Source organism: Enoplosus armatus, chromosome 19 (genome assembly GCF_043641665.1).
Source record: "Enoplosus armatus isolate fEnoArm2 chromosome 19, fEnoArm2.hap1, whole genome shotgun sequence".
Taxonomy (NCBI): Eukaryota; Metazoa; Chordata; class Actinopteri; order Centrarchiformes; family Enoplosidae; genus Enoplosus; species Enoplosus armatus.
The window spans coordinates 13029014-13052796 of NC_092198.1; the positions used below are offsets into that span (position 1 = coordinate 13029014).

A 23783-nucleotide genomic window follows, 5' to 3' on the forward strand; every position below is an offset into this window, starting at 1 on the left:
GCAGACCAAGATGGAGCCTAACAGCAGTTTCTGTCAAATGAATATTTATGTAACAGATGATGCAGGCAGGGAGGCCAGGGATCTGCCACCATCCACTGTGTAATTAGTGAGAGATTTGGGGTTTCACAGACTCTGGTTATACATGTGAAAGCACATACATGCTCAAAGACACACATCACATACATGCACCAGAGTACTGATACTATAAGCATTATATGCATGCACATACAGATATTTTAAAGGCTTTTCTGAATGCACATTATAAATTGTCGCAGAAACACACATACAAGCATGAGCACACTGGCAAATAGACTGCATCTGCGCAGCACTGCTGTGTATGGAAAACAGTCGATGGTTGAGCGTCATGGTTTGGAAGAGTGTAATTCTTCCAAAGTAGTAATTAGGTAAGAAAAATATTACCCAAATATGATTATAATTATGATGTATTAGGTGAATTAAAGTAAAGCAATTATCTCATTTAAATACATTAGCTATTGAACATTTGTGGAAAACTTCCTGGCATTTGGGCACGAAGAACCTTTGACTCACGTTGGCCTTGCTCCTGCTCTGATTTCCTGTCAGCAGTGAGTAGAAACATTTCTGACTCTGGCACCTGATTGTATTTGACTGTTTCTGTCAGTTTAAGGTGAATATGTCTATTTATGAATTTTCCATTGCTTTATGTTTGGAGTTTATTGTGGAGGCAGCTTTCCTACTTTGTTTTATGTTTTTTTTCCTCCACTTTATGCGCTGCTGCACATCTATTTTTACTGTCATAGAGGCTGAGTTATATTTTATTTGACCAACTAGTATTTACTATTTCCGCAGTGAATAGGACTTTTGAATAGGAATTGTTGCCCAAATGATGATGATGATGATGATGATGTTTTTGTTATATAGACTGTGGCTCAAATACTACTAGATTACTTTCAGATTTCAGATTTTTTGTTTTTTTTATGCCCCAGTATGCCAGTGTGTGAATTCCTTTATTATCTAATGGTGTAAAAGAGAAAAATTGACTTTTGCATTGGAACATACTGCAGAATATATTCTAAGATAGATATTAATACCAAAAGAATCCTTTGCATTGCTCATATGTCTTGTTAATTGACAGCCAGTTATAGTGCTTGAACTCTGTGTGTTATGCTGTATGTCTCGAATGGATCATCTCTGTGCTGAAATCTCACCTCTCTGTGTCAAACAGAACAGTGTAACAGTCCTATAAAGGTCTATTGTTGGGGCCCATGAGAAAAGTAGCACGCTTCAGAGGACCACAGTCGCACATTGTGTGGAGTTCTCACTTCTTTCCCCCTGTGGAAAATATTTTATGACATGGTCTCAGTTTTGACAAGGCTATCCAAAAAGCTATTACAACTTTTTTTTTGGGACTGTAAGTCTCTCATTCCATCATTTCACGGAGCATCGCTCCTCTGTCTGCTTCTGTCCTTTATCATCTGCTCTCACAAACCTTTATTTTTCTCTTCCCTCTCTCTCCTCCTCCTCCTCCTCCTCCTCTCTTCTGTCCCTCACTCAAGTGTGAGACTTAGCACCACACAGGCTCTCTTTATGCAGTCTGTTTGTTCTGCAGAGCCGAGCTGCAGCACCACCGTCCCTGCCGTGCTCGCCGGTGAGCAAACTCTGATAAGGACCGCTGCTGCTGCTGCAGAGACAGACAGAGATTAGATGCTAGATCTCAGCCATGAGGCATTGTAATCAATAGCTCTTCAGCTTGGGAATGTTTGACTCACACATGGTTGACACGTACACACATAGACACACACATTCTTACGATTAAAGTTCTGTCATAGCTTATAACAATGTACAGAGGAATGCATGTATCTCCTGCCATCACCCATAAAACAAGGGTCTTTCTCACAGCTGGTTGAGTCCCCGAGCCAACACTTCCTGTCAGGAAGCAATAAAATCCCATAGGCAGTATACTGCTTTATCATTACAGCCATTAAGCATTGTTTTGTGTTCTGTGTGTGTTCCTAATTTTCATTACATTTCACAAATAATTACATTAGATATCATTAGACAGCAACACTTACTTGTGTGTATGCCAGTGCATGGGCTGGATATACAGTACTGTATCTACATCTGTGTGTGCATGAATCTGTGCTTCCTGGTGGAATCATTATGTTTTTCTCAGTTGAAGGGATTTCAAGCCAATGAGGAAGTTCTAGCTGCCAGATAGCGCTATTCATCTTCTTCTCTGACCTCCGCAGAGGGCTCGCAAACTGATTTGATAAAAAATTTGTTCCTGTTTTCCTCTCGCTGTCTCTCACTCTTCCCCTCTCTGTCTCTCCCCCCTGACTTTCTTTCTTTTCATTTCCTCACTGTGCTGTAGACTACAGCAGCTGCTTTTCCTGAATCTGTTTCTTCTGTCACATGACAAACCCAGAGGAATTCTGGTCCTCTATAGTAATTCACTAGATCTCTCTGACCCCTCCTTCATGTGGTACTTTTTGTCTTCCCTCCTCACTCCATTGCCCCCATTCCGTCCAGAACTTCACCCACACCCCCACACAGGGTCCCACAGGGCGCAGGGCAGCAGGTGATTTACATAGCACACCACAGACGTTCTGCATGTGTGCATGAACCTTTGTCTGCAGGCATATATGCTGTTTTCTTTTTTTTTTTAAGAAACCACAAGAAGACAGAGAAGATAACTGGTTAAGAGAATAGTTTGACATTTTGGGAAATCCACTTACTTTCTTGTCAAGAGTTAGATGAGAAAATCAATACCACTCTCATGTTTATGTCTCATGCTAAAGTCTGCCTACCAGCACTATAAATTCAATCTTCAGAGTAGGCTGATTTTTTTTTTCTAGCAGTTCCCTGTTGCTAGTCTGTATGCTAAGCTAAGCCAACTGTCTCCTGGCTCCAGTTTCATATTACACATGTAGACATTTCTCAAGAAAGCTAAGTTCTGATTCACTATTTTGTAGCCTCATTCAGGCTCCTCACAGATGTGATTCACGTGTGTGTGCGTGTTTCATATGAGTGTCCTTGGCTGTGGGGTTAAAGCTTGCTGCTCTGTGCAACTGTGATAGAGCACATTGCAGGTCTTCCAGATTCTAGGCTTTCTCAGTGGCTACATGCACATCCAAGCATGAAACCTAAAGCAAGCAGATAGCCGATCACTCACAGTGAGAGAAATCCTGCAGGTTTAAGACTAAGACTCATGAACAGTTTTATTTTTTTGTTCATAACGGCTGCTTTTTAGTTTGTTGACAGTGGAGGCAGAAAAAGAACCCTTCATGGCTAACATCGTGACAGGCCAACAAAAAGATTTGGTTCACCAACAGTCTTAAAATATCTGGTTTGGTGATGATTGTGCAGCTGGGCATGAGTGCGCACCCAGCTCTTTGTGTTTTTCCAGATTTATCTATGGCTTGCCTCATTTGTGACTCAGCAGCATCCCCACCGAATCCTAGAACAAGGGTGTAGATTGTTTAGAGTTCCTACAACCGGCTGTTGTCTGTTTTCAGCCGACAATACCATGATGAAAGCAGTTGTAATATCACATTATGTTCCTTTTTTGTCTTTCCAATTCCTCTGCCTTTGTCTTGCTGATTGTTAACAGTTAGATCTCAACACATACAGGAGGGTTTTGAATATTCTGCTTCAGCTGGTGATGAAAAAGGTGAATGTTCATATCAGATAGTTGTCACATTTCACAGTCAGTTTTTTGGTCAGCACTGGGTACTGCATAAACCATGAGGACCATTGTCAGAGAAGGGAGTTACACAGGGGCAGGCTTCAGAGTCATAAACAAGTTTGTGCTGAAAAAAAAAGAAAAACTTAGATTCTTTCAAAAACTGATTTAGCTTGGTTGAGGCTCGGGGCCAAGGGAGCTGTATTGTAAACAAACAATTAAATCAGGGTGTTTTTCTAGCTTCTCTCACTCAGGCAGAGCCTTCTGCAGCAGAGCCAATGGTACATTTAAAGACTATTACAGGAAAAGCTCCCAGTCAAGATATTGCGAAAAAACACTGGTATAAAAAACTAAATAATTGTGTTTTTTAATTTTAGGTATTTTAATATAGCTTTAATTCATATGCTAAGTCCACCTGTTGTAATTAACATGTATTGTAATAAGATTTATACTCCATACCAATGCACATACAAAAGTTCTGTTTTTAAAGGCAACAAAACTACAAATTCACAGTTACAGTGTTGAGTAAGATGAATTTACTGCATGATTTCAGGTCATACTCAGCCATAGTCAAAGCTAATTGGACAACCATTTCATATTCATAAAAAGACTTGGCTGAGCAAGATGACAGACATAATAATGTGTATTTATGGAGAGAAAACATCTTGCTTTTGCTAATTCTGCAACATCTCACAACAAAACAACAACTTAATTTATTCTCCAAAACCGTCCAGTTTTCATTCCAGTTCCACTTGCGTATGGCCCAGATGTCACCAGTTGGGATTGTGCATAGCTGTGGGTCCCAGCCATTTATGCACGATGCATTTCCACATCTGGCGTGTGTTGTGAGTAAAGAGCTGATGCAAAGCAACAGGGGCCCAGTTTTTGCCCAGTTGTGGCTAGTTTTAATGAGTTAAACTGAAGTTTAACTGCTGCTGCTGCTGCTATTGTTGTCGTACAAGGGTCTACCATTATTTATATCCTAAAATATTCAGAAATTACATGGAATTTTGGTGTTTTTTACTTTGACTCGAAAAACATTTTCTATCTTTTAGTGTGTTGCTGACAAGATAATGTGCAGTATTATCCAAAACGTAACATATGTTGGTCATTCAACACGCTACCATGCTTTGAATTATTTTTTTTAACCTTCTTTCCTTAGCATCTTTAGCTATTTTTTAACACATCAACTAGCATTTTTATATGTGAAATTTCCCCCTGCCCCAGTGGATATTGTTGTTTATTATTCAATTTTCTTCATCAATCTAAAAGTAAGACTAAGTAAGGCCCCCTCCATTTGACTTCTTTTGTAGGGGTGTGTGGGAAAAATCACTGGTCAGGCAAAATGGCCACCGGCGGGCTCTTTATCCATAAGGACAGGCTAGCGAGTCAGCTGGTGTCATGCCCACATGTCCACAAGCCGAGACGAGGTATGTACAAACTACACAGGCACTCCGGTGCTCTCTGACGGGGAAGTGACTCGTCTAGAATTAGCGTAACATGCAGTTCACTGGAAACCCTGCCAGCATCACATCCTGTGAATAACAATATTTTCAGCTTCTGACATGTGATTCTTTCTCATTAATGTGGCACTATAGACATGGTCGCCCACAGCATATCGCATTGAAGAAAGAGCTTTTTGCATCACTGCTGATGAGTGATTACTTCTCCTACTTCGACTGTGCGGCTTCAGACATCTATTAGGGTTTGAACTGTTTGCCCGATTTTCTACTTCATGGTTCATTTCTTCATTTCAAAGCTACCTGATTTACAGAGGCAGTCAGTGCTCACAGACTCGGTGACAGCCTGCCAGATAGAGTAGGGTCGCACGAGGTCAAGATTCACCCCTGTTTTTGAGTAGAAATCAGTGCAGAGAAAAAGGTGAAATCACAGTGCCCCCCAAGAGCAAAACTCCATGTACTTTACTCCCATAAAATAAATTGATTACACTGCAAAAACACCCCGTAACATGTACCTGGAGAGCAGTCCCTGCTCTGTGCTCTGAAGTTTGATTCTGGAAGTGATTGAAATCCTCTTTCCCCTTAAACTTTAAATTCAGGAATCCTGCTGCACCATGGCCTTTGGGTTTTAAGCAGGTGATGCTCCACTACTCCTGATCTGGTTACTCTGCATGCTCAAACTGCCTCACTTGATTTTATACACTTAGCTTGGCTTCATTCCGACTCATCGACTGCCTCTTCCAATTTTGGGACATCGAATGACTCAGCCGGGGTCCCGTAGAAAAAGTAACTTTGTGAAATCTACTGATGGTAGTTTGAGAGTGACAGTTCAAAGTGCATTATTTTCAACATACATTTTGAAATGCAGTGGTGGCTAAATACTGATCAACCGCTATCTGACAAAACATGCAAGATTTGATTCAAATTTGTTCATTACTTTGAAGTGTGTCAGTTATGAATGCTATGGGTTGTCATATGGCATCTTTGTCAAATACAACACTAGTTCATCCCCTTGACTATTCTTAAAACAATACAATATAACCATTCACACAGATGACTTTCTTATAAATTATATATCCTGTTTCCCCTTTTCTTAACAGAAGCTTTTTTTCTTTTCCTTGCACGGCTTTGCCTGGTCATCAGTTTAGTGGTACGTGCCTGTCGTGCAGGATACACGCTGGCAGCCACTGGTGTCCACAAATGACATGCTGACAGTCATCCTGAAGTCTCCCAACCACTACACATCTGTATGCATCTGTGTATGTTCTGACAGTCCTCCTACTCCATTTCAGTAACCCAAATTTTAGGGGAGCAATAAGTCCACAAATTATTGCTCCCTACCAGGTTTTGGCATTTGGGCACCTGCAATAACATAGCAGTGGCACAGCGTTTATATTTATATCACAAAGCCATCTGACCATTGTTGTTTCTCGAATGACTGAGAGGTGATGTGGAGCAGGGCGTAGTGGGTGGAGACCCTGACCCTTAGCTTAACTCCCTTCTGTAATTAGGTAGATGGGTCGAGCTATGGGTCTTAATGAAGGGCCACTCCCACGCTCCAAATCAAAGGGTTGGGTGACCACACACACACACATTTCAGAGACAAACACACACAGAAAAGCATGTATGTAACCCGTACACACTGGCTTTGTTTGTACATGCTCTGTATTATGGCACAAATGTTTAGTAAGGGCTGTAACCATAGACATGTGTCTAAGTTTAACTGGGTGTGTTTTGCACAGCTGGATCAGGCAGAAGTTATGTAATTTGCGACTGCAGTGCAGACTGTCATGAGATATCTATCTGTCTATCTATCCAAACTCTCACACTTCCTTCTTTCTCCACTCTGTCTGTGTTTCATTTAACAACTATGCTCTATACCCCCCCTAACAAAGTCAGAGGGGACTTGAAGGAAGCATACACCTTTCATTCTCTCATTTTCGTCTGTGGTAGAAACAGAAGCTACAGCAGGATGTGGTTAAGGATGAGAAAGTTTAGTCTTCACAGTCTGTATAACCTGTAATCTGGTTTCACATACTTGTAGAACATTCCATGGCAGCAGCTTTGTAACCTTCCATCTTTGCTTTGAGTCGTGTCCCACGGCGAAGCGAAGGCCCCTCAACGTCGACACTGCGTCTATCCTCTTGGCCATATTCTCAACAGCCATTCCTGTGTGGTTTTCCGCTCCCACCTCGGCCTATTCTGGGATGTGTTCTTTCCTAAGCTCTACTTAGCTAGGTCGCCAATTTCACAAAGCAAATGAAATGGTCTATGCCGTAAATACATGTTTATGAAATTCCCAAACTTACTGTAGCATTCCTGAAGCAGGCCAACACCAAAGGGAAAATTCCAGAGCCTGAAGTACTTGTCAGTTTTCTTTGGTTTGAAATGAACTTTATCAGGAAATATTATCCACCTTTTTTCGGTATTGATAAAATGCATTCCTTATAGACCCATGCTATGTTTTCTCAATGCTAAAGAATATGTTGTGTATATCAAAAACAGACGTTTGCACTCTTTTCATCATCACAACATCACATTCCTGATTCCAGACCTTTCCACGTCTTGATTTTTTTCAGTAATTCAAATAGGTTTGTCGTTGTGCTCATTTCCCTGGTTGGAAAAACAACCAAGCTAATCAGAGCTTTGTGGGCGGGATTAACAATGGCACTGTCATCTTCTTGTGCCAGAGCCGGAAATATAGCGACAGAAAAATTCCCACGAAAATAGTGACGAGCTTGAATGAGACTGACGCAGCTGTACAGGTTGTTGCAAGTCGACTTTCTGAAATAGCAACAAACAAATTACTCATTTTTTCACTGGAGAAAGAAAATCAGCTCAGCTAATGAGATGACTAATGGATGTAGGTAATTTGCTTTAACAACTTCCTGGACAGGGGTAGCGGCAGGCCTTGTTTGTTTTGTTTTTTTCTGTATCATGTCGTGTTCTAAGGTTTAATTGGATGTGGTTCAGTGTTACAAGGTTCATAGTTAGTGTGCACATATAGAATATAGATGTTTGGTAGTAGCTTGTTGTGGTGTGAGTGGAGCTTTAGTTTGTTGTCCCAAAATCTGTGGGAAAAAGAAGCTATGGGTTCCTTCACTAGATTCACAGTAATTAGATCCTGTTGGGTTTTTGGTTCATGCAGAAAATAACATCTATGGCTTTCACATTTCGTTCCGCCATATAAATCACATTGCTTAATATTACAGCTTGAAGATGTACAGTATTCGCTTTTAACTTGTATTGCCCGCATATGTTGTTCAGAAACCAATAAAATGTGTTGATTTGTGGAGACGTCTTGTTGTGCAGATCATAAGCTATTATTTGCTACACAGTTTTTCTTCTCCTTTGAACTCCTTTGAAAATCTATTGTGGGTGGAAGTAATATCCAAATGTGCCATCCTTAAATGGCACAGATTGTCTATAGCAAACCCCCAGTCTGCTTCATATGTGCTTTAAGACTTCTCTGGGTAATATATAGACTGTTTTAGAATTTGCTGATTAAAACTTAAAACCACTACTGATTTTTGTTGTCCATCTTGCAGTATTGATTAGATAATTGTACTTAGGAATGGTTATGCAGCTGCTCTTAGCCAGCGGCGAGTCCATGGATCTTGTGACACAGTAATCCAATTAACCATTTAGCTACATGCCTATGCATACCCGCACTCCAGTTAGTTTCTCCTTCAATCACACACACACACACACACACACACACACTTACGATAAACATGAGGATGTGTTCAAAGGTGACATTGACCTTCCTTTAATTCTTTAATTTGTGAATTCTTCCTTCACTTCTTAAGTGAGCCCTTTGCCCTCTCATACCTAACCATTACTACACTTGACCATTCGTGACCCGTGTATTACAAGTTTGGTGACAAATGGGTCACCACAAGCCGCCAGAACGGCTCCAGTGCTCCTTGGCATAGATTTTACAAGTCTCTGGAACTCTACTGGAGAGACTGAACACCAGTCTCCCAAAAGATATTCCCAAAATCAAAACTCTCCCATAGGTGCAGGAACAGATTATGAGCCAATGGGCCTCTGGGCACAGACATGCAAAAGTCACCCCTTCTGACTACCAGAGCACATTGTTCGCATTTGTTTTGCAGGAACTGAAGCTCTGTTGTTGGTTGAAACTATTTAATTCATGCTGGAGATGAATGGAGGCCGTCTTAATCCTTTTTCCAGACCCACAAGGACATAACTCTCCACCAGCTGTTCTGCTTTCAAACATATTTAAGGGAAAAGTTCAACATCTTGGTAAATACACTTATTCACTTTCTTGTAGAGTTGAAGGCCGAGATGAGGAGATTGATACGACTGTCACAACTGTAGGCTAAATATGAAGCTACCGCAAGCAGCCAGCTAATTCGGCTTAGTACAAAGACTGGAAGCATGGGGGGAAAGCTAGCCTGGCTATGTCCAAAAGTTTCAAAATCCACCCACCAGAACCTCTAAAGCTCACTAATTAACACAATATGTCTCATTTGTTTAATCGGTTGGGTTTTTTACACAAATTAATTTGTTAATGGGATATGTGCTGGACTACGTCGGACCAGTTCAGTAATCCATCCATGCATACAGTAGGTGTTCAACTGGGTTGATATCTGGTGACCGTGAGGGCCACAGCATAAGATTCACATAATTTTCATAGTGATTCATACTGTTTCCTGTTTTGTTCAGTTTTGGAATTATAAATGATTAAAGTCTCATCCTCCTCATTGACTTCTAACAGTGGATCAGAGGACAATGGGGTCGATGAGTACAGTGCACTGCACAGTGGCTCTTTAAGTTCATATTCCTCTCTGTGGGTGGTGGGGGTGGAGGGCAGCTGTCTGCTTTTACGAACCTCATGCCCTGGAAAAAATTAGTTCCAATCCTCTATCCAAAACGCTAATGAGAAGCACACACGGGGAGGTGGGGAGGGGTTGGAGGTCGTGGGGGGCGGTGGTCCATGATGGATGACAGAGCAAGGAACAGAGATGTCCCCCTCTCCCCTCGTATCTTCGCCCTGCCATGACCTCAAATGCCTCAGAGGAGAGCTGCAAACACGCGCCTCCCTCTGCATTCCTCAGGAAAACTGTGTAAAATCACGTAGGAGAGACAAAGATAGAGAGAGTCTAAAAAACACCTGAGGGTGAGCATAGTGCAGCTGTGTCATTATTTATACATCCAGCGCCTGATGAATTAATGAGCCACAACACACACTCGAAGCCAAGCAGGTCCTGTACAGTAACTGTGGTGTGTGTGTGTGTGTGTGTGTGTGCATGTGTGTGTGATATTGTAACAGAGCCAAACAGAGGCAGATTGGATCTCAGCGTAAGACTAATTACTCAAAGCTTATACACCACTATCTAAAGTATAAACAGTACTTACAAAGTCATACAATACACTTCCAGCACAAGCATACTGTACAATCAAATCTCTAAGTGCGTGCCAAGTGGGAAACTTTGGCTGGTTATAAACGTATGTGTGTGTTCATGCATCATTTCTTGCTATTTTCATCTGTGTGTTGGATCACGTTTCACAGACACAAGGAGAGATTGTGCTCTTATGTAATATTTTCTCTCTTTATAGCTTTATTCCCCCCACACTCTCCAATTTGTCTTCTCCCATTCTCCTGGGCGAACCACCTGAATGTTGTAAATGTGATGGGAAGTGATGTGTCTCTGTGTGTCTGGAGCCAAAGAAAAGGCCACTGTCTGAAGCCAGGCCCTGGATTTGGAGAGTGGGCTGAAACGCAGGCACAGAGCTCCATTGTTCCCTCATAAAACCGCTTCACAGCGTTCGATATACTGTATAAAGAGGTTGTAATTCTGTTCATGACTTACTGCAGAAGAGCTACGCTGTTTTCTCTGGATGACTGTGGTAGGATGAGAGAGACTTTGTTGTGTTGGGGTGTGGGTTTTTAAGTGAAGTGCCACCTGTTGTTTCTGAAACTGTAGGGTGTGGCAGGGGGCAAAATGTGGAGTGGAACTTAATGTGGGAAGATTGCTTTCATGCCAACAAAAGCCTATCATGAGTCAGGTTAGCAATACCGTAAAACCTCACGTACCATAAGATAGATTATAGACAGGGAAGAGAAGAAAAACAAGTGAACCAGTCAAAACTAAAAGTTGACAAAGCATCTTGCTCACAGGTTCACTGTCAGTGGGAGAATCTTGTGGATTTTTTTGGTTTAGTGTGTCTTCAGGAGTAGGAGAAAATGCTGTAAACAGACACGTCATCCCTGAGTTTATCTGAAAAAAATCCAAATGGCCATTGAGATGGTTTTCTTTGGACATCGACAACTTATTGAAGTGGGCAAATTGTTTGACTGAGAAGAGCAAAGAGATGTACTTCAGGGAATTGCCATTACTGTCTTGCTCAGGTGCTTTTTGAAGGAGGCCATGGTGTTATATGATTCCCTTTACACCATTCTTGCATAGTTCAAATACCTGCGTCTTTATGCTGACTTAAAGCAGTTGTTTTTGATACCCATTGTTTTTAGTTATGATGTGTAGGTCTTGGGGTCTCCAGGAACAGTCCTTCAAAGTGTTTGTACTGTGGGTCGGTCAGAATCCTAACACATATACTTATCTTGTCTTTGCAGGTGAATCCACATATCTGGATGACCACGGACCCCCTGCTCCAAGAGTAAGTCTTTCTATATGTCATTTCCCATTTTCCCCTTGTTGTCCTTTCATTTTAACCTGTCTCTCTCTGATGTGCTGCCCTGCGTTTCCAAGCCAGTTCAGTCCAGTCAGGATAAGGGTTAGGTCTGTGTGAAAGGAGCTGCGTGCAAACTCACCCTAAATACCAACTAGACCTGGCTTCAGTGCTACAGTAAAGCTCTGAACCCACTCTCTCACTCACATACAGCGCCGACACAGGGGCCTTGTATTCATCCAGCTGCATGTCTGCATGACTATCTCTCCTCTGTGCTCCCTCTTTCTCTCCCTGCCAACTTCTTCCTCCCTCCGTCTGGCCCTTGTTCATTATCTCCTTCTTCAATCAATCACCACCTCATTTTCACCTCATTCCTCGCCTGTTTAATACCCTTCTTCATCATTTCTTTTTTACCTTTTTCTCCGATCTGATCAAAGATTGTTTTTTTTTGGTTTGGGCATAGCATTTAGCACGTAGCTAACCTGAGACCTCGTATAGTTTGGTTACAGGTTTGCTTGTGGCTGATGTGAGCAGCTGTTAGGTCACATCTGGGCTTTGTTTGTGAGTTTTGTGTTTACTTTAAAAAGCCTGCTCTGGCCATTAAGCCAGGCAACCACAGTGCTTGTTTTGTGCAGATAACAGTGTTATTTAAATGAAACAAACTGTGGCTGACTTGGACACCGAGGACACGTTGTTGGAATTTGCTTGATCCCAGTTTGATTTTTCAGGGGAAATCATTATCTGAAACAAACTTTTATATCTCAATTAAAACAGTCTCACAATGCCAGTTTACTTTATACTGTAGGTTTGACGCCAAGCTTTCAGTATTATATGGGCTTGCAGAAATTCAGAAATGTAATGGAAATTAAGTCTAATAAATCACAAATAGTTTCCACCATTTCCTACTGGAGATAGAGCCGGGAATGTAACAGCTTGACTGTGTCCTGAGGCAATTCTGAAGGATTCTGAATATTTACATTATTATACAAACACAGAAGCTCTGGAATTCATTTTGACGCAGAAAAGTGTGATTTTAATGGAGGGGAAAGTCTCCAAGAAGCAGAGGGGACTGATAAAGATTCATTTACCTACAATTTGTTTCTGCAGCATTTGAATAAAACGTCCCATTGTAAATGCTGTTTAGTAGTTAAAGCTAAAGATTTGTACTCAATATCAGTTGATAAAAATGTTGATACATGTATCTGGATCACCTTTAATTACTACTGTCAGTTTTATGAGCAGCAACTTCTGTGGACTTAATTTACCCCAGGTTTTGCTTCTACAGTACAGGCTGGAGCTTTTTGGGGCTCCACACGACCTGACAGGAAGAGCTGCAGACACTACTCTGGGCTGGAAAAAACGACTGCTATCTCATCATAATTTAATCTTTATTTTTAATTAGAAAAGACTCTAATGAGAATTTACCATCAGTCATAGATGATGCTCTAACTAAAGGAGCTTTAGTAAAAAAAAGAAAATAACATTATCAACCAATGAAACTAAATGTAATGTTGCATACAATCTCAAATTGTTTTAATGGGCTACTATTATTGTTGAAAACACAATAACCAATTTAATCCTCACGGGTTATTAGCTTGATTGATGTAAATGTATATAAATACAGAATATTATAACATTCACTTAGATTTCTTGTTGAAGACCCTCGATTTCATTGTGCCCCCCACTTCTGAAACCAGACCTACACCCTTGTAATCATTTTGCACAAAGATGAAACTGAAATCAACCTAATCCTTATTTCTGAAGCCCCACCAAGTTCCTGAAGTTTGAAATAAACTTCAATAAACCTTGTCTCCTTCATTTCACACTGGCTGTATGACTTGTAGTAGCTTTACAGGCTTTACTAAATACATACAGCCTCCATAGACACAGACAAGGCTGACTGTGATCATACACTAGCCGCTCACTTTGATTGATTCCATATCTGTCGTCATCTCATCTCCCAGACAGATGATGCTAATGCCATGTCAGTGGCAAGCGCTGCATCAACCACATCTCTCATTATCTTTTTGTTGATGTCCTGCTGCAGCTGAGATTGATCTTCTATTTCAGCAGAGCTCGGTCGCATTGCAGCATGTGCACGCAGAAGGCTGAGGTTCTGGTAAATGCAGGGAAAGATTAGAAATCGAGTTGAAAGCTCAATGTAAATGAGAGTGTATGGAAAAACCACGCAGATCTCAGAATAGAGTTATGAGTCTTAATGTGAACAGAAGCATGACAAGAATGCATTTTTATACATGTGTAAACAGAGCATTTCACAGCCACCATTATTCTATATAAGATTGTTCATCCACTACAATTCATCCACTTAAGGCAATTCCAGAAGATGTTTTTTAGAAGAACTTTGAAATGTTAAAAAAAGATCAATCAGTTGAGTTTTCTTCTGATCTACAGAAAAAAAACAATATTGAAGCTGAAATATCTTTAAAGGGAGAGAAGAGTCGTTAAATAATTGAGTGATGTTAGATAAGTTTTGACGATGTCGGGAGCTAATCTTTTTCAGATTTAATGACACCAGGAGACAAAACAAAACACATTTGCACTCAGAAATATTCTAATGCACAAACTAATGTCCATGCAAGCTTGACAGGCGATTGGTTACCCAACAAAAAGCTTTATCGATCTCCATTTGTCACACACATTACATTTCTGCACTCAACAAGTGTAAAACATTAGTAGTGGTGCTGAGGAAATGTTGTCAAAGTTTCCCATTTCTTCTCAGCCATGGAAAATCAATCCATCTTAATTCAAACATACTTGGATGGAAGTCCAAGTCCACTGTCACAGTTACTTAGAGCAGTGAGACTTCCTCCCTCCCTCTCCGGGTGGGAGTGGAGATGAATGGATAGATCATTAATAACAGGAAGAAGCTGAGAATCTCTACTGTGCCCTGAACATGCTGTTCTCCACTCAGCGTGGGATGAGCAGTTGACTGTAGAGGGCAATGAACCCAGAACAGGGCTAACTAAAACCAGTGAAGTGCAGGTTAGCAGTGGTGTGCTGGTGTGGATTTCCAGGAACTGCAGCGGGAAGATGGATGAGTGTGTGTGCAATGGTCCTGATATGCGGCAAACCCGGACATGTTCTCAAACTTGCTCTTATGTGATTGAAGGCCAGCAGAATTACGTTCATTCTCTGCAGAGATCATAATTTATGTATGTTTGTTGAACCAATGTCACGTCTGAAAATGTCTCAAAAGAGTTTGCCGGGTTTTGGTGTGAGTGTGTGGGCAGGGTGCTAGAAAAGAACGGACGCTGACAATGTAAGAGAAGAGAAAGTGGAAGAAAGAGTGTGAGAGAGAGGGAAGGTGCAGGACTACTCATCTCCTCAAAGTCTGGTTGATATTGGCTCGCCAGCATCAGAGCTGTAAATACCACAACAACAGCCTGACACTCTGGAGTAGGAGCGCCCAGATCAGACACGGTGGAAAACAACCCCGTTACATAATACTTTTTTTACACCGTGGATCGACTATTGACAGAATCCCTTACTGGCAGACACTGCGAACATTTCTCACAGCGTGCATCAGAAACCTAAGCTCTACAGAGTGGGAACAATAATAGCACAAAGTGAAAGGATGCCCTTTCAGAACTGTCAATGCCGGCGGGAGATTTGGACTTTTGATGGCATCTCTGATGTTATTCTTGTGTTATACAACACCAGGCTGTTAGAGGTCTGACAGTCATTTGTCATCATATCAGCGGGAATGGTGTCCTGCAAAACACTGCATGTATTTCATCTGCCTCGTTATTGTCATAAGCTGAGAAGTCTGTAGTTACTTGGCAAACACTGAGGACTGTTGGACTGCTGTCCAAGAGAACCATCTCCCATTTGCTCAAAATCGTTTCCCAAAGTGGGAATTTCTGCAATTCACCATTATTTTGGAGGGTTTTGTTTATTTTTGGACTCCAACCTCTAATCTATAAAATTTGTTTGATCTATTAAAATATAAAACAATATCTGATGTATAGGATTGCTTTACGATAAGTGATGACAGCATTCCAGCAAGTGACAAGCTGAAGCATGCCTGTCAACAAAACTGTACAACAGTACATCCTCCCTCCTCCTGGGGCATCACATTGTGTCAAACCGGTTCAATCTCTAATGACGTCCCGGTAAAAGGCTCCAATTCTGGGAAAAACAAGCACAAAGTGGGATCGATGCAGTGATGACGTGTCATCAGATGGTTTTCTCGTTCCCTCTCTCCATCTCTGTCTCTCTCCCTCCTCGACTCCTTCGTTCTCCGTCCAGTTGTTACTTTCTCTGTCTTTCTACTTGGATCTGGCAAACATTCAGAGACGCCCTCACTGTTTCTACTGAGTGTGTGCTTGGGTGGGACTGCTGCTTTTGGAGGAGACAAGACAAAATCAGCAAGTGTGTGTGTGTGTGTGTGTGTGTGTGTGTGTGTGTGTGTGTGTGTGTGTGTGGCCACGTTGAGCTCTGTGGTGTGGAAACTAATGTCTTCAGCACCAGAGCACTGAGACTGCAACTATAAAACTTGACAGTTTGTTGGTAAACTAGCCACCCCATGAGCCAGCGAACTAGTTATTTCAGTCAGTCAGACTTGCTTCCGAACACACAGTCTGTCAGATATCCAGGAAGCCCCCCCCCCCCCCCCCCCCCCCACCCCCACCCCCCGGGAAAAGCACAATCACCATTCCAGAGAATGCCGACAAGAATTTATCAGTGCCGCATTCCCCCCCCCATCTGATTTACAGGAAGGCTTTATTTGAAGTGATGAGGGAGAGGGTTTTCAAGGCAACACACAACTGATTTTGTGCTCGATCTCTATCACTTTTAAAAGACATCTTCCAGATGTCTTTTAAGTGACCTGTCTTCCTCTCTCCCATTCTTCCCTTAATTCCTTTAACTGGCCCCCATTTTCTATCACTCTTGTTCTCACTGGCAAATTCACTTGGATAGCCTTCATTCTTAAGGGGCCACTTGTATAAACCTTGTAGGCCCTGAGGGATAATTGCCAAATTAGTGCATTCTTGCTGCCCTTGTGCTAAAATGAGTCTCATGTTCAATACGCATGTCAGCCCCGACTTCCCCATTCTTGCAAGCAAAGATTTACTGTAACAAGCCTGTTTTGTTTTAAAGAGAAACAGCGTTTCACACACTCACATCCATTTTTATTTGAGTCTCTGAATCATGGCTGAGCTACTTGTTTAATTGGTGAGTCATGAGGTGTGTACGTGCACATGCTGTGGCTTGTGTGTGTGTGTGTGTGTGTGTGTGTGTGTGTGTGTGAGATGAAACTAAAAAGTTGCATCAGTATCGCTTTGCAGAGAAGTCAGCAGATTCTCTGACTCATTGAGTTCAGTGGAGGAATAAGCATACAAGGAGAGAAGATGAAATCATGCATGTCTACAAGCAATCTTTGTGTGTGTGTGTGTGTGTGTGTGTGTTTCATAGCTGAAAGGTAATATGTTGCAGGGACAATTCAGTCCAGCCCCAGGGAGAATAGACGTGAGAAACAGGGGTCAAAGGTCGGGGGAAAAGAGGCAACAGAATCCAGTTTTAATGATGTTTTGACCAGAATTTTCTGATTTTCTATGACTTTTCACACTTTGTGTCTTTGCCTTTACTGCCTTTTATGGTCAGATTTGTTGTTCAACACATTGGTGCTCTAAAACGTGCTATAAATACAACACACAGCAGTAAAATACATATGGTAGCATCTTAACACACTTGTGGAAACATTATGTTCCTTAATACCAGTGAGAGTAACATACAACGGACAAACTGTTAAGTTCAATCTCTACGTCACTGTAGGGTTTTTTCTTTCTTTCTTCTTATGTTTTTCTGTGTGTGTGTGTGTGTGTATATGTGTGTGTGTGTGTGTGTGTGCGCTCACAGGTGCTCCCGTTCCCCAGCCAGGTGGTTTATAACCGTGTGGGGAAGTGCGGCAGCCGTACGGTGGTCATCTTGCTGAGGTTACTTGCTGAGAAACACCAGTTCAATCTGGTCTCCTCAGACATCCACAATAAAACCCGACTCACAAAACATGAACAGGTAAGACAAACGAGATGATGGTGGTGCAGTAGGGGATTTCAACCTTGATTTCAATCAAGGTGGAGGGTCAGGGTCAGAGGTTTTATGATATTTTGTCATTTAACCATTGAGTGGTTGACATATAAATGAGTAATTCCTTGTTACACTTACAGTTAATTACATACACAGGAAGATGGGAGTTGACGTTTTCTATGAACGGAAATTAGGTATGATTCTTATAGTTGACAAGCTCACCTCAAGGTCCGTTTAGGAGCTGGTGCTCTCGATTATATCGCATGATCTTCATCAGATCATGGAGTTTGCCCAAATCATGGAATGCTTCGATTTCCATTTTTATATTTTTACATTGTTATATTTTACTACTTAGTCATTTTAATTGTGCTGCTATTGTGGTGCATCTGGGACATATTATACATACATACAATACTATAAAGAACCTGTTTTTTTATTGTTTGGGCCCCTGTGGGCCCCTGTGGTTTTCAGATCCCACTTCGGAAGCCACTGAATGCATTCATCATCTCTATGTAAATATTCAACTCACTGAACGTTCAGCAGATTCAAAGCAGCTGCTGTTGTCAAATCCTTAAAGAAACAAACAGCATCCCCAGTGTACAGTAGGTAACACTTGCTGTATTTGGGAAAAACTTAATTGATTTGTATTTTGCACTTAACTTGTGTGGTCACAGTGAACATAACAGCAGCAGGAGCTCATTCAGTGTTTGTGTTTCATTCAGGATGGGCGAATATCTTTTTATTATTTCCTGAAATATCTCGAGGACATGAGTGTTGGCTTTACAGAGGAAAAACTGCTTTCGTTTAAAAGACCGCAGCCTTTTGAGACACTAAGAAGTGCTGGCCTGTGCCAGTGGGAATGCCAATGCAAATGCTAATGTGCATAAAGCATATCTAAATAATCTCTGTCTGATTTTTTCCACTAAGCCCTGCCATATTTTATTTTCATAAACTAAACAAACTATGTAATGTAAATAAATAATGTAAATAAAAGATTTTCCAAATATATTAGGAACCGATTTACTGGGCACTGTGTGTTTTTATGCAAACATGGCTCCAAACTCCAATTTTGGCAGGATAGCTAACAGAGACTCGGTCTTGACCAGACGATTTGGGTTCAGGCTCCTATGAGAGCGACTAACAACTGTACTGAAGAAGGTGGAAGGAGTATTCAGATCTTTTATTTAAATAAAAAGTACCAACACCACAGAGTAAAAATACTCAAGTAAAAGTCCTGCATACAAAAAAGTACAGAAGTACATTTAGCAAAATGCACTCAAATGTTGCAAGTGAAAGTACTCATAATGCACAATGGCCCCTTTTTGGCTAAAAAATGTGAATATGATAATGGTAATCTCACTAGCACAATCCTGTTTTTCCATAAATGTATTATGTTTTTGTTTTTCATTACCTGTAAAAAAAGAAATCAAATCTAAATGGATTATTATTACTGATTATTAGTGAGTTTAATCTTAAACAATGTATCATATCGTATAAACTCATCATCTGTATTGTTTGTTCATTCAACAAAGAAAATGGTAACTACAAGCAGATACAAGCATACATTTGCATAAATTGCAAACACTCAAGTATAATACTTGTACCTCAAAACTGTACTTAAATACAGTACTTGGGTAAATGTACTTAGTTACTTTCCACTACTGAAGTTATACCACCAAGCTTCCTCATATGCACTTCTGTCAATGTCATTTCCACCAATGCTTCCTTTAGTCATCTGGGTGAGAAGGTGACTTAACTGTGTGCTTGTGTGGGAGTATTGCAGCGATGACTCACATCCTCTCATGACGTTATTGACAGGAATAAGCCACTGCTAACCACTTTTGATTGGTCAGCAGAAGCTAAACATGTATAACCATTACTGACCGATTTGATGTCAATGTTAAGCCAATATTGAAACAGTTACTTGTTTATCCATTCATCAAGCCCTGAAACGTTGGCTGCACACACAGTGGCAGAACACCATTAGCCTCATTAATTCTCCGGACATAAAACATCTCTGTGAATGGTCCCAAGCAATGCTCCTCAGAAAGAGTGTGTGCATTCCAGTGTCTGTGCAAGGGAGGTCTGTTTAAGGGTGTGTGTCTGTGCTTGTGTTTGTGTGTGATTCTGTAAAGTGTGTCTCCATGTTTGCGTGTTTATTTGCATGTGTACTTCTGTGTGTGTTGACTTATGCAGATCCAGACGCGCGTCGCCTAAGTTTAGAGATGCTGGTCTCATCAGTTGTGGTTCTGGCTCGAGACTGCAGTTTTTGGACCGTTTTCCAGCTGGCTCTCCCTGCAGTCCGCTAATGGGTTTGCCCAGGGTTGGTGCCGCGTGCGTGGGTTGCCAAAAGTGAAGGTGCCTTATTCGACTTTGCAGAGCTTCTGCAGATTTGAAGCGTATAGTGACCCATCTGTCCCTTTCAGCACAGGGGGAGCAGGCTCAGTGGGAGAGAGAGGTTTAAGACATTTCCTGGAGAAAAAAGAAACCCTCCTTAAAAACCTCCAGAAACAGAAAGACAGCATCTTTATTGTGAGCGTGTCTGCGTTCATGTGGGATCCTGTTTCCTCCCTCTTACCAAAAATGTTAACCAGCAGACAGATGCTCTACAGCCACAAACCTTGTGTATCTGCATCACACAGCCACAGATATGCAAACACCGAAAAGTGTCTGGCCCCAGTACAAACATAGATTGTAATTAGTTATTCCCTAGCAGCATCTCACCAGCTACACTCAAAGCAACAGTTGGTCACTTGCAGGGAATTGGATTGGATGCTAGAAGAAGTTGAAATTTGGTCAGAAGTGGCTGCTAAATCTTTGATTGCAAACCAGTAGTCTCTTTTTTGTAATATGAAGATATCGCTTTTGAAGTGTTCTGCATAAGGACTCTTTAAGCAGATACACAAAGTATGTATGGGCAGTTGCTGTAATATCTGTATTTGTATAATGTATGACCTCCGTATTTGTCTCTCCCACAGGTGTTGATTATTTCGACTTCTTTAATTTTTGAATGTGGATACATAGAGACAAATTGAATTGAGTTAAATGCATGGCAGCAGGCGTAGCTTTCTTTGGTTTTTGGCTCTTCCTCCGTTTCCCCTGATGAGCCCTGTGTGGACTCCACAGGGGCTGAGGAAGGAGGGGGGCAGGGGTTGAGGGGTTGCAGGTATGCCTGGAATCTCAGACTGTCCTCCACTTTCCCTCCGTCTCCCTGCAGCTCTCCCTGGTAAATGAGAGGGGGTCTGGCCAGACAGACCAGAGGGGTGGGTCAGAAAACACACACACACACGCAAACTCACCAAATGTGCCAAATGTGTTCAGGGTCCGCACATAAACCTGCGTGTGGGGGAAGGGACGTCAGGGGTTAGCTCTGGGCTAATTGGTCTGGACTAATGGTCAAGGAGGGCAGTTTGCGGAAAATAAACTTTTTTTTACTTAGAATTGAAACGGATTAGTAGAGACAGAGAATGCAGGAGGGATCCAGAGTGTGGTGAAATAAATTCTACAGTGCTAATGAAAGTTTGAAATTTTACATTTTATAGCAGGAGAGATCCACAGAAAGTGGAAACAGAGTGAGTGGAAATGTACTGAGTTTATATAGAAGAGGAGGGTGTGAAGCCCAAATCTGACTGGGGCCTCAGATCAACTGCCCTGTGTACATAAACAAGTATACATATTACTGTTGCTATCCAAATAGTCTTGCTATGATGTAACAGTTGCCTATACACAGTTTATAAGAGCAGGACATTCAGACAGTTCCTCAGCTGATTGGGTCTTTATATAAAGAGGGACAGAATATGTCCTTCATACCAAAATCAGACAGCTAATCTAATTTTAATAAAAGACTGACATCCTTAAGGAAAACACATTCATGGTACTTTACGTAGGTACAATAGTGAGCATTGATTTGAGAGAACACTTCTAGTGGATCATAAGTATTTTGAAGATTCTGTGTGAAGTGTCACTCGTTCCATTTTTGAGCATTGATATTTATCCCTCAGGATCAATTGTTACTTTGATGATCCTCTGACTTTTCATTTAGCACTATCATCTGGCCAACAGCTGAGTTTGTCCACTATGAATAATACTAATAATAAGTATGAACAATATTCATGATCATCACAAAAGACAAACTGGTTTCAGCCTGAAGAACCCATTTGCATGAAGGAAATCCTAGACCCTGTTTTTATTGAGGAACTTCAAAATCAGCATCTGGATCAACAGGGCTATTTGAGAGCTATCAGATGCTGTTGGAGCTTCCTCCTCTTCTGTTTCCCCACGTGTTTGCCTCCTTTCCTCCCACTCACTGGTTTCCAGTTCTATTCTGTCCTTGGCCTGTGTGTTACTGTCTGGATAGCAGAGCGACTCATTGAATTCCCCATGTGCAGGGTTCAGCTGTTGTTCATTATTCATTTGTGCTTACCTTTTTAAACATCCACTTGTCAACTGGTTTTATGGAAGATTATTTTTACTTTTCCTTGTGCTTGCCTGTGTTGCCTTTAAATTTTCCCTGCCTGTCACCTGCTGTTAGCTGCCAGCCTTTGCCTCTCGACAAAAAACTTCCCCTTAAAACTGATAGCTGAGGCCAAGCAGGTGCTGCAGGGACAAGGCACACACTCACCACAATCCAGTTTCAATTCACATTAGCAGTACCTCTGAATCAGAATCAGAATCAGAAATACTTTATTGATCCCCGGGGGGAAATTATACTGGCTTGGTTGTGTGTTCCGATTAGCACAACTGTTGCCTGGTGGGAAGCCAGTGAGGAATCATGTCGTTGTCTCTGCCATGCTGCTGCCTGCTTGTTGGTCAAGGGGCCTACAACATGGAGCAAAGGGTGCTGGGGAATAGGAAGAAACAAATTGGACTGTTACATTCTTACTGTCAGAAGAAAAGAAGCGCCTGGCAACAACATGTGTCACAGATGTTGCGGTGGCACGTGGCTGTCTACACCTTCCCCGGACCGGCAGTGGAATAAGTCATTCTAAATTGGGTAAAAAGGAAAATGTGCGGGAAAACTTAGTCTACCAGTTAAACCCTTGATGAATTCATGGACTAGTTCCTTGACCAATACCACTCTGGGCATTTCCAAAAGTCTTCTGATCTCTGATAATTCTAGTATTTAGCCTGTAACTTGCATGTCTGAATCTGTGTTGTCTGGCAGAAGTCCACTACTGCTGCTTCAATATTTTCAATTGAATGGGTCTGCTTTTTAAATAAATCCTTTTACTGAGATTCTGACCTATTTGAAAAATTCCAGTCAATTCCACAAATCAAAAGTTGGATAAGTTAATGTATTGTCTCTCTTCACATTTTTTTGTAAATGTAGATAAGTGGAGGAAAAGCAAGTTGCGGTATATACAGTAAATGATTATAAATCTCAGTATGCTACCCAAAAACAGCTCTTAAATCTTACATCCCAGCGTTAGCCCCACCCATACATGTATTCAAACCTATTGCCAAAGTAATGACTGGCCAGCCATGACTTTGGGTTATTATTATGTGTTTTTATTATTTTGAAATTAGACATATTATACACTCCGCTGGTGCAGAGACATAACTTAGCATCGTCACTAATTTCTGACATGCCTGACCGGGATAACTGGATCTCACATACAGAATTATTCCAATATGGAGCTATTTATGTGAGGAATGACTAAGAATTAAGTTTCAGTTGCATGGCCTTCAGTCAAAGAGCTCATGCAGGGAATCTGCACTGTATATGGCACTACTGTGATATCTCAAAGTTTGTTTTGGCTACTGTGAGCCTGTCTCTCCATACAGACCTAGAAAGCCTTTGGGATGTTTTTTAATCTTTCATAGCAGCAGAGGAAGAGGAGACTTGGAATAATTGCTTTAAAAATGTTGCCTGTCCTGGCCATGACAGAGGGGAAACTCGATCTATGAATGATGAATATTGTTATGAACAAAACAATGATATTACTTTGTGAAGCTGA

At 41.4% G+C, this 23783-nt stretch overlaps 1 protein-coding gene across 1 annotated transcript in view; it reads left to right on the forward strand.

Moving 5' to 3' along the window:
* usta (uronyl 2-sulfotransferase a) overlaps nt 1-23783 on the forward strand; it is a 61994-nt gene that overhangs the window by 28011 nt on the left and 10200 nt on the right. Inside the window, exons 2-3 of the mRNA XM_070925971.1 lie at nt 11723-11766; nt 17659-17814. Of these exons, the coding sequence (XP_070782072.1) occupies nt 11723-11766; nt 17659-17814 (200 nt within the window). The remainder of the gene's footprint in view (nt 1-11722; nt 11767-17658; nt 17815-23783) is intronic.